This window comes from Nyctereutes procyonoides, unplaced genomic scaffold, assembly GCF_905146905.1.
Source record: "Nyctereutes procyonoides isolate TBG_1078 unplaced genomic scaffold, NYPRO_anot_genome, whole genome shotgun sequence".
NCBI lineage: Eukaryota > Metazoa > Chordata > Mammalia > Carnivora > Canidae > Nyctereutes > Nyctereutes procyonoides.
In genome coordinates this window covers 13,509,845-13,526,271 of record NW_026575140.1, presented here as the reverse complement: position 1 = coordinate 13,526,271, position 16,427 = coordinate 13,509,845, and the positions used below count along the sequence as shown (strand labels likewise).

The following is a 16,427-nucleotide window of genomic DNA, read 5'->3' as shown; positions in this document are numbered from 1 at the left end:
GTCAAGGAGCACAACAATTGGAAACCAGGTGTGTTGATGATATAGAAAGGCATGAAGGAGCCCAGGGAAAGTCATTCTGCCTCCATGACCACCCAGGAGTCACTCAGAACCAGCACAGCCTGATGAGATGGGAGGACAGCAGTGAAGAAGCTTCACTAAAATCAGCATTATTTTACTCTGGGCCTCAAGAGGCTTACAAGTCACATACTATTCCACGGGGATGAGGGGGATGCAGGCTTGTGCAACACTGGACAGGTTGCTTCTCTCAGGCAAAACACTGCCTGTCCTATTGCACCCATCACAGGGCTTTATCTTCAGACATCCTCCACTGCCTGCTGTTTCCCAGAGCTGGGAACCAAGCTGACCCATGCTGCCTATCACATTTGTGCAGCGCTATATGTTTGCTCAGGGAACTGAATGCTGGCTCTCTCGGAAAAGTCATAACACAGCTGGCAGTGCCCTCAGTTGGGTACCTGCCTCACATGTCCTTGCACCTCCATGTGCTCCTCCTTTCCCTAACCAGTGGGGAGGAGGCCTGGATCTCAAACACTTGGTATCAGAAAAGTAATTTGGGTTGAAATATCAAAAAGATACCAGAGCCTGTTTTATCTAACCTGGTTCTGAAAGGAAAAGCTATAAAATAAAATCCCTTAGGTTTTGATGCTATTAGCATGTTTTATTAATGAAAGTAAAGAGCAGCTTCCTCTTAAATGGGCCACCTAGAGCAGTAGTAGCAAGAAGGTATGATGCTCTCACCCTACCTATGCCCCCCGCCTTGGCTTCCCAGTGGACTGGGCCCAATCAGGCTGGGCACAGACCAGAAAAACACTATTTCACTTGTCTGCTGGTGGCTGTGTTCTGGGATTCTAAACAGCTTACTGCGCCTGAAAACTTCCTGAAGTTCAGTTTAAATAGGCCATCTACCTGGGACCCCATGGAGGAGGCAGTGTTCCCCAGAAACCCTTGCTCTTCTGGAGCATTTGGTCTCTTGGCCCCTGTTCCAGCTGTCCCAGGTTCTGAGGCTTTGTAGTGGTACAGTCACCCCTCAATGCTCAGTTGTTCTTTGTTTTATTGTTTACAAAGCACTTCTCAAAGGCTCACTGCATTGTCAGAGGGGCGTTAAAATCTTTATTCCTGTTTTACAGTGAAGAAAAATAAGGCAGAGAAATTAAATATCTTGCCCAAAGTCAAATAGTAAATATCAGACCCGCTCTCATCCTCAGCACCTTTCCTGTCTCTCGGGGAGAGGAGTGGTCCATATCCAATAGAAGTTTTGTTCCTGGCCAGCTCTTGGCTGGATCCTGTTAGCAGCTGCAGATGGCTGTAAATGGGGAAATGAAGTCGCCAGGCCTGCCTTGATGGCCTTTGTCTGGGTTGCCCTTGAGAATTCAGTTGCGTTCTGCACCTGTGCCCCTCTTGGCTGCCTGAACCCTTCCCTAAACCTGAGCTCTGCCTGCACCTGCCTGTAAAGCGCCCAGCCTGCCTTTACTCTTGAGAGTCTCAAAGTCAGCTGGACCCAGCACAGCTTCAAGGAACCTGCAAGGCCATCAGTCATGCTCAGTGAGCATCCTAATTTAAGTATCACTTCCTCTTTAAAGGAAAATTGAGAAGACCACAAATGCTCAAGCCCACACACTTCCTCTTCCTTCTCTGACAGATAGCACTGGGTAACGGCTCTCTGGAGATATGCCCTAAATTCCCCTGTAGCCAGGGTGTGCACCCTTTTTTTTTCCTGCTGAACTTCAGGGGATAGTTAGGGCTGTCAAAATACTGATTCCCATCTCCATCTTCACCCAGGGCTGCTCAGCTAAGCTGGGGAGGGACGGGGGTGGGGGGAATGATGGTTGAGCCATGGCAGAGTCCTTTGGTCAATTTTGGTTAGCATCCCCTCTGGAGAATTGAGGGCCCCTTGGTGATCGGTGGAAGGCCAGCTTGTCCTGTCACGTGTCCACTTAACCCACGATAGTCCACCTTGTCTTCTTCTTTATCAAAAGGGGGTCCACAGTGTCTGTGGCTTTCCTGTCTGCCAAGGAATCTGAAATCCAGATACAGCCGTATCTGACCATAACACACATAGCCAGGCATCCTGTGTTTCACTCACTAAATCTGATGGCCTGATCTGGAGGGGTTATGTCAAAGCGAGGAGCAGGCCCTACTGTTATTTCCAACCATTCTGGCCTCTGTTTGGTGGTGTAGAGTCAACAGCATAGTTCCTGATCCCTGACCTAGTTGCTGATAATACCCATCAAGAGACCTGACTGCTCCCCTTTTGGATCTGTTGTCCTTCGGGACCCTGGCAGAAGCTGGCCTCCCAAAAATGTTGGTGGCATTAGCTGCCATTTTCTTGAGCACCTGCTCTGCTAAAGCATTTTATGAACACTCTTTCAGTCCACAAAGCAGCCCAAAATTCATTTTTCTTTCTTGTTAGATTAGGAAACAAGATTGACAAAATTAGGTGGTTTACCAGAGTCACACAGCTAGCAAGTGACAGTCAGGGTTTGAACTCAGAGCCACCTGGGCCTCTGCAGGAAGGCATGGGAATGGGCTGCAGCAGGGTGCCACAGCAGGGCATGCAGTGCCCCAGCTCTGCAAGGGAACACAGACTCCTGAACCTGGTAACGTTCTTGTCCTAAACATAATGACTTTGTGATGACAGATGCACATTTTACACAGTGCAACAAAAGAAAAATTAGTACAGAGATTCAATTATGTCTCCTATTTTCAATGATAGTTTTGCTCTCTCGGTAGATTAATTAGCAGCAGAGATCCCCTCCCCCAGGCGAGACACGACCCACTTTATGGCGTGAAGGTGCATTAAAATTCAGCTGTGTCTCATTAAGCCGCCAGCCACTCCTCCTTCCCTGCCCACTTCTGCCCTGCGCTACCTTCCCATCCCGCCCTGCCCAATGAGGACCTGGGGGAGCCAAGTCTGTGAAACTTGACCCCTGTTAGGGCACAGAGCCCCGACCTTGTGAGGGGCCCTGGATGTGGACTATGGGTGGCTGCTCTTGCTCTCATTCCCTTAGAGAGACCTCAGGGAGGCATTTTGGACCAGAGTGGGCAGAGGACACCCGAGAAGGGCAGGGGAAGGAAGAGAAGGGCACTGAAGACAGTGGAACCCCTTGAAAGGGAGTGCTCTATGTGCCCACTTGAAGCTTCCCTGCAGCCCCAGGAAGTAGTTTCTACAAAGACTCTGTTTCTTCCATTTTCAGATGCACCTTTTTCCCACAGTTGAATGTATAGTACATATGCAGGACGCATAGCTTTCCCTGGCCCCCCAACTCCACACACTACTAAGACCAGGAAATATGGCATCGCTATTTTGCTGTTGAGAAAAATGAGGCTCGGAAATGTTCAGTCCTTGGCCAGTGCAGCCTAGCTAATGTGAAACAGAGCTAGCTACCCACTGAACCCATGCCTGACTAAGCCTATGTGCTTCTGTCCCTAAAACCTTGTTACAGAACAGCAGTGTTTGAACCCAGGATAGGTTGTTGCTTTCTCCTTTTCATTTTACTTTCAATGACATCTGAACCAGAAGCATCGTTGTTTAGACCAAATACGAGTGGTTTGGATATTACTGAGTGAGTCGTGGGTGGTCACTGTGGTCAGCAGCTGTGGTCATCTACTTGTATTCGCTGTAAGCCAGTGATCCTGCCGGTCGAGTGGACAGTTCACACCTCCGTGGGTGGGGGGCGCTGTGCTCCTACAGGAGTCTGCTGACAAACCTTTTGTATTTTCTTCTAGGTACATTGAAAGGAAGGCTTTTCTAGACCGAGTGGACCACAGGCAGTTTGAAATCGAGCGAGACCTCAGGCTGAGCAAAATGAAACCCTGATGTTATGGGGAGGAAATCAACAGCAGCTTAATCTTGTTTACAATGTGAGCTTCTGGTGCATCTGTGAAATGTCTCCAGTGTTTCTCATCAGCTGTTCCCACCAAGCCCTCTTTTTCTACGTTGGATTTCTGTCTTTGTATCTTTATCTCACGTGTTTCATTCATTTTACTTTTAAAAGTTTGTCCTTAAAAATAAAAGTTGGTCCTGCGAGATGAGAGGCTGGTGAAGATAAGGACACCACTGGCCTTCCCTTTATTCTCCAAAGGCCACCAGCCAGGCCTGCCTGGGCTGGCCCTGGGGAGGAGAGCTGAGCAGCCGGAGGGTGCGTTTCTGGGCCCTTTCTGAAGTTGGCCTTGCCCCAGAGACCCAGGGAGGACTGCTCACTAATGTGGGTAGAATGCCAAGTCCTTGGCAGTTTTGTTCTTGTTCTGCTGCTGCTTCTCTCCTAATCTCTTCCTCTCTCCTAAATGGGATTCTTATTCACTGGTGTAAGGTCAGGCTGAAAATAAGCACGCATTATTGCTGAATTAGGGATGTTTTTCCCCCTTTGGCCTTTTTCCTCTTCCCAGACAGAGTTCAAGTCAGTTTAAGATGTGCTCCCACCTCAGTAATTCTTTTTGTTTGTCAAAGACTCTGAAAGACTCTCTTTTTTATACTCAGTAGGAAAATTTAAATTCCAAACTTCATAGTAATAAAGCAGTAAAACCCCACAATTTGCTTTTGGGGTGTGTGTGTGTCTGGGTGTCCTGAGCAATATGGACAGGTTAAGGGGAAGGTAGAGTTCCAAAGACTGGAAGCCAGTGCCTGTCTGGACATGTAGCCAGTGTGACCTTGACCACAGCTTGGCTTTCTGAGCCTTTGTTTCCTGGTGTGTAAATGGTACAAGTAACACCAGTACCTTATATGGTTGAGACAAGCTAATGATGTACCTGGAGTCCCCCATCCAGTCCTCGAATTCAGGGAAGAAGATCATGGCAACCAAGGCCTGATCCTCGATACTACATGGTTATGGGGTCATGGACCTGATTACTCAGAAAGGTAGTTTACTGGCTATGTTTGAACACATTGTCTATTCACATCCACTCTGATAAAGGATTTTAAAAGTGATAATAGAAGCCCTTTGAGGGCTTACAGATGGCCTGTAAGGCCTCAGTACAGTCCTGCACAGCGATACAGGAGTAACAGGAAAGTCCTCTAAGGTAAGACAAGACAGCGTTCCACTTAGGGCAAGTGCATCCAGACCCTCAGGAGCCACAGCTGAGACTGAGATGATGCCAGTCCTGCCGCATGTCAGCCTCTAGGCATCACCCTCTGTTTACCACCTCTTCCCTTCTGAGTCCTGAGGGCCTCTAGCGCTGGCTCTCTCACACAGTTCTTCATATTACGGCAGCCATATATGAGCCGGCTCCTTGTCTGGTTTGAGAAACGATCTGGAATCCCACAGAATAAGTGGTGCTGAGCCCATCAAAAGTTAGGGGTTTTCTTCTTTAGCAAATCTTCATGCCTTTGAAGCCTACAAGATCAGGACAGCAGCTGCAAGAGCATGCTGGGTTCTTCGCACAGGTGGGTTTGCTCCAAGGTATGTGGAGAGAAGTTGGAAAAATCAATGAGCACTGCAGCGTGTGCATTTGCACTTCAGTTTCTGTTCCCAGCCCTCAACACGGGCTTCTCTCCTGTGCCCTGCATTGGATTAAATTTACAGCTGTGCAAAGGTTAGTTCCTTTCTGCTGCTCTTGAGTTAGTGGATCTTTTCCCAGCAGGTTCACTGTACACATCTGATCTCCACTCAGTGACTTTTTACACATCCATGCATCTCTTACAGAAAGCCCTTCAGGAAGCAGCCTATTGGCCAGTCTGCCAAAACTAGGACTGGGCCCCTGTCCTGAGTGGTCGCCCAGCCACCAGACTTCAGAAAGCGCTAGGCTCATCAGAGTCTCTCCCTCTCCTCCCCTATAGACTAGGCAGGCTGCTGCAAGCAGAAGCAGTTGGGTTCTTTTATATCAAAAGAGCAAAACACCAAAAAGGAAGTTGAGAGTACCCCACTCTTTACTATCCAAGCCACGTGCAAGCTATCCTGACACCCTCACCGTGTGCCTTGCACCAAGTGGAACATAAACTCCATGCAGCCAGTAAAATAAAAAGCCCTTCAAGTCTAGCCCCTTTTGGCAGAATCTGGCAGCTTGTCAAGGAATGTGTAGCTATTTACACCATTCCTGTTACAGAAGAAGCCCTTCCTCCCAACTTTGTGCACCCTTACTTCAGTGTTCCCAGACTTTCACAGTTCAAATAATTTCATTTGCCTTTCAGCTGCCTCCATAGAACCTCTTTAAAAGCCACCTGCATTGGGGCGTTTGGCTGACTCAGTTAGTACATGTGACTCTTGATCTCAGGTTCTAAGTTCGAGCTCCAGGTTGAATGTAGAGATTACTTTAAAATATTTAAGGGGCGTCTGGGTGGCTCAGTCAGTTGAGTGCCTTCTGCCTGGGTCATGATCCCGGGGTCCTGGGATTGAGCCCCACATCAGGCTCCCTGCTCAGCGGGCAGCCTGCTTTTTCCTTCTCTTTGTCCCTGTATGTTCTCTCTCTCTCTCTCTCTCTCTCTCTCTCTCTCTCTCTCTCTCTCAAAATAATAAAATCTTTAAAAAATACATTTTTAAGTGACATATTAAACTAAGTTCATCATATTGATGAAGCCACTTCCTCTGGCTAATACCTATGCACGTGTGTATCTATGTGCACACATGTATCATCCTACAGTGAGACTTAAAAGAAGCTTCAAAGCTGGCTCTTAGATACATCTCATTGGCCTTTGCTGGATCATCTGCCTGCCCCCAGCTGGAGGGGAGGCTGAAAAAACTTGCCATGGGAGATGGGGAGGGGAATTAGGAATAGGTGATAGGGGGACGCCTGGGTGGCTCAGTGGTTGAGCGTCAGCCTTTGGCTCAAGGTGTGATCCTGGAGTCTGAGGATCGAGTCCTGCATGGGCTCCTTGTGGGGAGCCTGCTTCTCCCTCTGCCTATGTCTCTGCCTTTCTCTCTGTGTCTCTCATGAATAAATAAAATCTTAAAAAAAAAAAGTGGGTAATAGGTCAGCCAAACAGTGGTACCTGAACACTCAATTCTTTGTCATAAATCAACAGACTTGTCTCCATTTGGTCCTTTAAATTGTCACCAAGGAGTGGGAGGAGAGATGGGCCGGCAGCAGGGGCCAAACCGCTGCGCCACCCAGGGATCCCTGGGCCACGTATTGATAATTGTTGAATCTAAGTGAGGAATCCAGCAAGTCCTTCACACTGTTATCTCTACTTCTATTTGGATTTGTTATCGTTCGTGAATTGTTCTTTTTTGTGCCAGAGAGACAGAATGGAGCTGTTTAAAGGAAAGGACTAAGAAGTGCGTCAGCTGTTCTAGGACAGAACGGGCAGCCTCCCAGAGACCCACTCCCACTCTGCAGGTCTGACAGTGGCCAGGAATGTAGTGGCAGGGAACCTCTGGTCTATGAGGAGGTGCTCCCCGCCTCCCCAGATCCTGTGCTTGTTGTAACAACTTGGAACCCAGTCTTTGCAAGTTGCGTTTTGTCTCATCTTGTGGACCTCCTCACCCCCTGTGTTCTCTTACTGTTGTGGCTCAGTTCCCAGGGACAGGAACCAGCCAGCAAGACTGGTGCCGGGGCAGGCACATGAATGACTGCTAAGTGTAAACCAGGCCACAGGATACGGGAGTCTTCCCAGCCCTGCCTGATGGTGAACAGGGTGCTGGGTGCTGTGGCTGCTGGGCGGGGTGGGCCTCGGGTCTCCTGAGACCACCCTTGGGCCTTCCTGGGTAGTGGGCTGTGTTCCTGCCTGACCCTGTCTGTCAGGGCTGGGAGGACCTTCCTTCCCAGCCAGTGTTGCCACCTGTCCCCCCTCTACCTACCTCACTCTCAATGACCTGAGAGCTGCCTCAGTGAATGCCCGGCCTTTCCTGGTGGGCCCACTGAGACCAGGCTGGGTGGTGGGGCTGGCAGAGGTGTGACCATGTTTAGCCGAGAGCCCCCTTTTCCATTGGTCCTGTTTGAACCATGGCAGACACCATCTAGCCCAGTTTTTAAGAACAAGTGGATAGTATTTTAACTGGCTCTTCACATCTACATTTAGTGAAAACTATTGTTCCCAACTCCTAAGGGAAATGATTTGTTGTTGTTTTGTTGTTGTTGTTGTTGTTGTTGTAGATTTCCCTTTATCTGGAGTCGGGAGTCGGCAAGTGGAGTGGCTGAGTCAGTGCTGAGAGGCAATTGGGCTGGGGCACCATGCACCTCGCCTCCAGGCCCTTGGGCCAGGTCTGTTGTGTGAATGATGGGTACGGCCCAAGCGCAAAGTGCAGAGAGTCCCCAAAAGTTGTTTCCTGCCCCTGATCCGTGCCATGAGTCTTTGTCTTCTCCTTGTCCCACATGGGTGTGTCAGATTTCCAGGGCATCGAATGTCTTCTCATTGCTGAAAGAACTGCCCCCAAACAGTGTAAGGTCAAAGAATAATGAGCTTCCTTCTGCGATTCTGCTCACCCATTTGCTGAGGAACTCGGTGCTCTAATTAGGAGCTCAGCGATGGTCTCCGGGGAAGAAGGGAGGGTGGTGAGAAGAACTCGAGGGAGCCGTAGCCGCGGGAGCTGCGGGGAGGCCCTGGGATGGGAGCCCTGGCAGGCAAGTGGTGCAGTGGTCCCACTTCCTCGTGTGCCATCTGTCAGATGCCCCTCATGTTTCAGCTGAGGAAACTTGCCTGAGGTCAGACTGTGAAACCACCAGTGATCACACCTCCGCCTTGTGCCTGGAGGGGCGGGTGGGGGCGGGGAAGGCAAAACTAGACCGCCTTTCCCCCTCTGGATCCCAGCGCAGTGCTGAGTGCAGGGGGACGGGTGAACGCGAGATGAGGAGATGCTTGCTGTTGGAGAATGACAGCTGGCACTCGCAGGGCCCAGAGCTTGTGGCAGAAGTCCACCCCAGCTGTGGGCACACCCCTTCCGCTTCCAGTCCTGCCACTGCTCCGGGGCAGCGGCCGAACCACTCTGCAATGGCAGGAGCGCCTCACCCAGGCCCCCGGGCCTTGTTCACACAGGTCTCTGGTGAAGCGTCACTGAGGCATAAGCCGTGCTCTAGAACCAGGTTTCTGTGCTAAGCAAGGTACACGGTGTTGCCCTCCTTTGGGACGCCGCCGGTTTCAGGGAGTGCGGGGAGGAGGGGGCGGTGTCCAGTTGCCGGCTCCTTGGAGAGTTGAGATATCCTAAGGGCCTCTCACGCTGTACCTCCTTCGCTAGGGGTGTTCACAGGTTCCTCCCCTGGACTTTTCTGTAAACCCTTTTCTTTTTTTCGTGCCCTCCTAAGGCAGCTTAGATCCCAGAATACTATCAGATTCGATCTTGGTGCACAGGCAAGTCGACCACCCCGAGGAAAGTGGAATGTGTGAGTCCAGAAGATTCTGACCTGCTTCCCTGCAGCCAGGAATGGCCCAAACCACAGAGACCGTCTTTCAGGGTCTCCTCTCCATGGTCTGCCAGCCGGCTTTCATTGTGTTGTCACCTCAGCTGAGGGGGTAGACTGTGACCTATGCTTAAGTACAAGGTGGTAGGGAGGGCGTGCGGCGAAATTAACATTGCGTAAGAACACCATCCTAGTGTGACACACGGGTTGTCCTGCCTCTTATCTCCAGTCTTAACTGTGCCGTGATCTGGGTGCAGTCCTTCTGCGTCCCGGATACCTTGTTCAGAAGGTTGCTGAGAATGGTGAATACCGCTCAGCCTACCTCACGGTGTTTCGTTAACTGAAGTACACTATCCATGTGTTAGGTTACTATAATTAAATTGCTTGCCTGGCCCCCAGCTCCCCATGACAGGCTTATGTGAATATAAATTAGCACTTTGAGGATGTGTAATCTGGAACTGCCCTCAGCCCATGACGCAGCAACTTTACTCCTGGCTTGACATCCTGGAGAAGCCGTGCGAGGAGACAGGCTTATTGGCGATCGTAAAAACCTGGAATCTACCCAGTACCCATCAGGAGAAAGGATCGATTGTGAAATAGTCACACAGCACAGGACAGCACAGCAGTTAGCCGAATGAGGAGGGCTGCATGCATCAGCACAGATGAGCCTCATAAGCAATGATGATGCAAAAAGCAAGCAGCAAGTCCTAACATAGGATCCCAGTTACACAAGTTCAAAAACATGAACATGAAGGTGATGGTTGCCCAACACTGCAGATACACTGAATTTTACACTTTAAAATGGTTGGTTTTGGGGATGCCTGGGTGGCTCAGCAGTTGAGCATCTGCCTTCAGCTCAGGGCGTGATCCCGGAGTCCCGGGATCGAGTCCCGCATCGGGCTCCCTGCATGGAGCCTGCTTTTCCTTCCTCCGCCTGTCTCTGCCTCTCTATCTCTCATGAATAAATAAAAATCTTTTAAAAAATAAACTAAAATGGTTGGTTTTATGTTATGTGAATCTTAACTGAATATAGGGGTATATAATTATATATGTAATATAGGTAAATATAATTATGTATAATGAACGGGTGATAGTAAACTCAGCATAGCGGTTACCTCTCATGGGTTAGGTCATGGGTCAGAGAAAGAAAAGGAGCTTCATTTACAGATGTGGTTTTATATCTTAAATTGGGAGGTGACACACATTTCTTATATTATTCATTATGCCTTTATTTTCTGAAGTATTTCAAGACAAAAAAAAAAAAAAGACAAGCTCACATTTTTTTAGAAAGATTTTATTTATTTGACAGAGCCAGAGAGCACAAGCAGGAGGAATAGCAGAGAAGCAGAGAACTGAGCACAGGGCTCAATCCCAGGACCCCCGGATCATGACCCGAGCCAAAGGCAGGTGCTTCACTGACTGAGCCACCCAGGTGCCCCACAAGCTCACATTTAAACTTGCATCACCCCTGTCTGTCTCACAAAGAGATGTCCAAGGGATGGGCAGCACAGGGATGCAGGGGTTGCCATGGTGATGAGCTTGCTGGCCATCAAGGAACTTTCACTGCATCCCTAGCAGTGAATTTTCACTGCTGGGCTAGCAGGCATTCCAGAATGATCTTCCCAAATGGCTCCTCATTTCCCCAGGAGATGAGGGACTCACTCAGGCGAACTACCAGGTGCCCCCCCATGTCCCTTTCTCTGTAGAGCATGTTGGGTGGCTGGGAAACTAAAGGGTCTGTGCTAGGCCATGTGCCCCCTCCCAGCACAGCCAGTGGTTCCAGGACTGCTGAGTCAGCCTTCCCCTTGCCCACATGGCCTTGACAGATGCGCAGACAGGACACAGACCATACGTTAGAAAGATGCTTCAGTGGGCCTCGACTTGTTAGATGCAAATAAATAGTCCCTGACCCAGATAAACAAGGTTAAAATTAAAATGTGAAAACACCAAAATGAATTATAATGTGTGTTGTTTTTTTGTTTTTTGTTGTTGTTGTTTTTACAGATTTTATTTATTTATTCATGAGAGACACAGAGAAAGACAGGCAGAGACACAGGCAGAGGGAGAAGCAGGCTCCATGCAGGGAGCCTGATGTGGGACTCGATCCCGGGACTCCAGGATCACGCCCCGGGCAGAAGGCAGGCACTAAACCACTGAGCCACCCAGGGATCCCCAATGTGTGGGTTTTCTAGTTATGGAGCTGCCCATCTTCAAACTCTGCCCAGCATCCTCAGCTGTCCTCAGGGCCCTTGGGCCACAGGGGTGGGTGCCTTCTCAGAGGGAGGGGTGGCCAGAATCCTCAGGGTGTGGAGGGTTGCTGCCCAGCTGCTCTGCTCTCTTTGGCCTTCCCTCTTCTACCCTAACATTGCTGCATTATTTCTAAGTCTGGAGGCTCTCTGGGGCCCAGAGAATGGCTTCTAGGGCAGGGACAACCCTCTGTGTCCCAGCCACCTCATCGAGATTTCCTTTTCCTTTGCCTTTACTTGTCTCAAGCTGGACCCCACAGTTCTGTTACCAGTCTGCCCTTGAGCTCCATCATGGGACCTTTGAATTTGAGGTTAAGGTCCCATCCCCACTCATCTACCCCCAGCCTTCCTGCACCAACAGTGCAACCTGTGTGTGCCTGTGAGACTGCTGCGGACAGCTGGAGCTGGAGATGATGAGAAGCGTCGTTTTGCGGAAGCCTCTTGTCTTTGCAATGCAAGTTTTTTCCACAAAACTGCAAATAGCTCACATGGTATAATAAAAAAAAATTAACTAATTAAAAAATAAATAAATATTTGGTTTTTGTGCAGTTCTGGGTTCCTAAAGCCCTTGGGATTTGTATGCTAATGAGAAGATTCCTCAGGGAGCCCTGGATAGTTTCAGGATGGGGCCTGGTCACCAGCAACACCACTCCTGTAAGTAGAGGTTTTAAACTTTCACTCTGGGGCACCTGGGTGGCTCAGTTGGTAAAGCGTCTGCCTTTGGCTCAGGTCAGGATCCCAGGGTCCTTGAATCGAGTCCCACATTGGGCTCCCTGCTCAGCAGGGAGCCTGCTTCTCCCTCTCCCTGCCTTTCCCTGGGTATGTGCATGCTCTCTCTGATAAATAAATAAATAAAATATTTTTAAAAAAGTAAGCTTTCAGCCCTATCCCTGGGGCGGGAGGAGAGGCCAGAGATGGAATCCAGTCAGTCCAATGATTTAATCAATCCGGCCTATGTGAGGAGATCTTGTTAAAAACCTCTCAACAGTCAAGTTTGGGGAGCTTCTGAGTTGGGGAGCACATCCACATGCCAGGAGGGTGGCATACCCAAATTCCACAGGTACAGAGGTTCTTGCATGGAAGCCTTCTGGACCATCTTCGTCTGGCTATTCATTTGTATCCTTTACAATGAACAGTAATAATACATGGTGCACTTTCCTGAGTCCGTGAGTTCTAGCAAACCATCAAAGCTTTCGGGGGTGGTTGTGGACTGAGCAGAAGCCTGGGTAGTCCGAGCACCCCATTTGCGGCTGGTGTCTGAAGTGGAGGCAGCCTAGTGTGAAGGAACCTTTCATCAGCGGAGGGTCTTAGCTGACTCTGGGTACTTTGTGACAGAATTGAATTGTTGGACATCCAGGTTAGAGAATTTATCAGACCCCACTTTTGTCTATTCCCTTAACACCAAACATCCACCGCAGGTGACGGAGAGGCAGCATGGTCCAGTGAGACACCCATATTGCAGAGTGACTCGCTTGGGCACATGGCTTGGCCCCTGTCCTCCCCTGCCCCCATTTCTGTATCTGTAAAGCGAAGGGGAAGGGTTAAATCATCCCAAGGGTTCAGGGGTGGGGGCAGGGAGTGAACACTGGGAACCTACATTTCTAACAAGCAGCCAGGTGATGCTTATGCACTCTGAAGTTTGAGAACCCTGCTTATTAAAAGTTTAAAAAGCCTCCAGCTATGTATTTAGGACAATTCCACCTTCTTTTACTCTTTGCCACTTCAAATAATTCAAACTCCTAAATTCCTGACTCATCAACAAACCAGCAAATCAGCGCCAGTAATGAGGGTGCCAGGGGTTCCTTCCCTACTGTCTATGGAGACCCACCCCTAGGAACTTTCTCTGACTTCCAGAAGCCTTTGCAGGCACAGTCAAAAGCTTAGCAGGAAGCCCCTGAAAGTTAGCAGTAACTTGGAAAGCAGCTGAAGGCCCCCAGGGAAGCAAGCAAGAAATTCAAACGACAAAATCCACCCAAGTCCCAGCAAACACAGCTGAGGCGGCAACCCTTCGCTGCCAGGCTGGCAACAGATGGTCCTTCCATGACCTTGATCTGGGACCGGGCCATCAGTTTGGTACCAATGTTTCTTTTTTAATTTTGACTGCTTCTTGCAGCCTCACTTTGGTTCTCTGTAAGATGGGGGTGCCTTTGACAAGTATGAAAAAGCACTGACTGGACTGATGGCAACCACCTCATTCAGTGTGTCCTTGGAAAGAGGGAGCCAGTGAGGCTGGGGCAGCAGGAGAGCCAGAGCTGGCCTGGGCTTCTGTGAATGCAGATGGCAAACTGGTTCACTGACAACTACAGCAAGACCCCAGGCATCCCAGGATGAGTCAGGCTTAGGCTATCCCAGGCCTCACGACTGCTGAAGCTCCTTCCTTGGATTTCGGTAAGTGGAATATCTGGAAGGAAACCATTTATTTTTATTTTTTAAAGATTTTATTTATGTGGGATCCCTGGGTGGCGCAGCAGTTTGGCGCCTGCCTTTGGCCCAGGGCGCGATCCTGGAGACCCGGAATCGAATCCCACATCAGGCTCCCGGTGCATGGAGCCTGCTTCTCCCTCTGCCTGTGTCTCTGCCTCCCTCTCTCTCTCTCTGTGACTATCATAAATAAATAAAAATTTAAAAATAAATAAAAAAAATTATATAAAAAAAGATTTTATTTATGTGACAGAGATGCCACAAGCAGGAGTAGTAGCAGGCAGAGGGAGAGGGAGAAGCAGGCTCCTCACGGAGCAGGGAGCCCAACACAGGACTCAATCCTAGGACCCTGGGATGATGACCTGACCCAAAGGCAGATGCCCAGCTGACTGAGCCACCCAGGAGCCCTGGAAGGAAACCATTTAAAACCAACCCAAAGGTTGTCTGGGTGGCTCAGTCATTTGGGCATCTGACTCTTGGTGTTAGCTCAGGTTATGATCTCAGGGTCATAGGATTGAGCCCCGCATTGGGCTCCAGGGTCCCCATGAAGTTAACTTGAGAGTCTCTCCCTTTCCTTTACCCCGCCCCCCCCCCACACACATACTATCTTTCTCTCTCTTTTTTTCTCTCAAATAAATAAATTAAACCACAAGCACATCCCTTTCAAGAGCCTGAGATGCTGGCAGCAGGAACAATACCCCACAATGCCCAGAGCTCTCGGGCAGCTGCCCTGGCCTCTCTCCAAGCTGAGTCATGGCAATGAGTCTCCCTCAGGCTGCCGGCCGGCCCAGGGGTTGTTCTGTCCTTGTTCCCTCATCTCTCGCTGTGGCCCAGGTTATCCAGCAGCCTAAACCAATGTGCCCAGAGGCCAGAAAGTAAGAAGGGATCCTGCTTCAGTCACCAAGGGAGGTTTCCCTTCTCTCACCCCCACAGAAGGGAGACTCTGCTCCTTGTCTCCCGGGCAGGGAAAGAACTAGTCCAACTCCATGGTGCTTTGATGAACCCTGTTCTCTCCCTGGGGGCTCCTTCCTGACAGGGAACAGTTTGGGCTGAGCCTTTCCCTCCCCAGAGTATCTGGGGACACTGAGTGGGACACTAAGTGGAGTGCAGTAACAATGCAAGGGGAGAGAGCAGCAGACTGCTGGACCCCAGAGGGGGCCCCTCTGCACACCAGCTTTGCTGTCCACACAGGCCCCCTGAACTCTTGCTCATCCTTCAAGCTCCTGTTTGAGTGATGCCTCCCCCAGGAAGACTCAGCCACCACAGGCAGGGCAGGAGGGCAAAGCCCAATTCCACTTCCCCATCTGGGTCTGTCACCATGTCTCCAGGTCTTAGCCTGGCATTGGGGGGATGCCCCTCAGTAAGCATCACTCCATCCCACTCAGTCCATCATCTGGGTAAGATGTAGTCTTGTCTTTCTAGAACCTTCTGCCAGACATGGCTCTCATCAAACATTGAGCCCAAGGGCCTTGTGTAAAGAACTTGCTGGAGGTGACCCTCAAGGCCAGGACTTGGGCCAGCCTCCAGCATCTTAGCCTCCCCTGCTCTCAGCCCCATCGGTAAATGGAAGGGCTTTCTTCGGGAAGTGTGGGGTGACTCTTGCCTCAGGGGAACAGGAGAAGTAGAAAGCTACAGGCCAGAAAAGCCAGGCTGGTAGGTGGAGAGACAAGTCAGCAATTCTGACAATAGCATTTAACTGGTGCTTCCGTGTTGGGAGCCACAGCTGCCCTTACACGCTGTAGATCCCAGTCCTTCCAGGATGTTCCAACCAGGCCCATGGAACTGCACAGCTCTCGGCGGGGAGCCGTGAGGGGGTGGTTTCACATAGAAAGAACTAGGGAGGGGGGCTCCCTGGTGCTGTGGGTGGCTTTGCTGCTTTATTAAGCCCCATTTGACAGAGGGGGATGAAAATGCACGTAGAGTATAAATACCGTGCTGAAGTTCACAAGGCAGGACCAGAAACCAGGCCTGCCCTGCCCTGTCACCCAAGGCCAAAGGTGACAGGGAGGCCAGGTTCTTGCCAAAGTGCAGACCTCACTCCCTGCCGTGAGTTCCTTCCTGTTTCTACAGGGGTCAGTCTCCCTCCCGGGGAGCAGGGAGACTTTCCCAGCGCCCCCCAGGGCAGACCCTTGGCCTCCAGGCAGCAGAGCAGCTGATGGGGGGTGAGGGCCTGGCGCCCCCGCCTCACAGAGCCGCAGCTCTGGGGACTTGCACTGGTGACCTCAATGTGGCAACAGATCTTCTGGGCTCTTTAATAATTTAGAGAATGTATACTATTCAGGCAGGCGGCTTCATCCCTGGATTCAGAAACACAATTCCCTGGGGATTGTTTCCAGTGGACAGTGAAATTCCACTTGTCACAGTCACTGAGAACACAGGCCTGTTCCTGGAAGGGGCTCTGGTCTCCGGGTGTTTACAAACATCCTAGAAGACCAGGAGGCCAGCAGCCAGGGCCCTCGGGGAGCCAGAGCCGAG

The 16,427-nt window shown here is 50.3% G+C and overlaps 1 protein-coding gene across 1 annotated transcript in view; it reads left to right on the top strand.

The window, feature by feature from the left end:
* Positions 1–4,045, top strand: part of CFDP1 (craniofacial development protein 1) — a 128,891-nt gene extending 124,846 nt beyond the window's left edge. The window contains exon 7 of the mRNA XM_055306430.1: positions 3,745–4,045. Within this exon, the coding sequence (XP_055162405.1) occupies positions 3,745–3,835 (91 nt within the window). The 3' untranslated portion in view covers positions 3,836–4,045. The remainder of the gene's footprint in view (positions 1–3,744) is intronic.
* Positions 4,046–16,427: the final 12,382 nt, after the last annotated feature.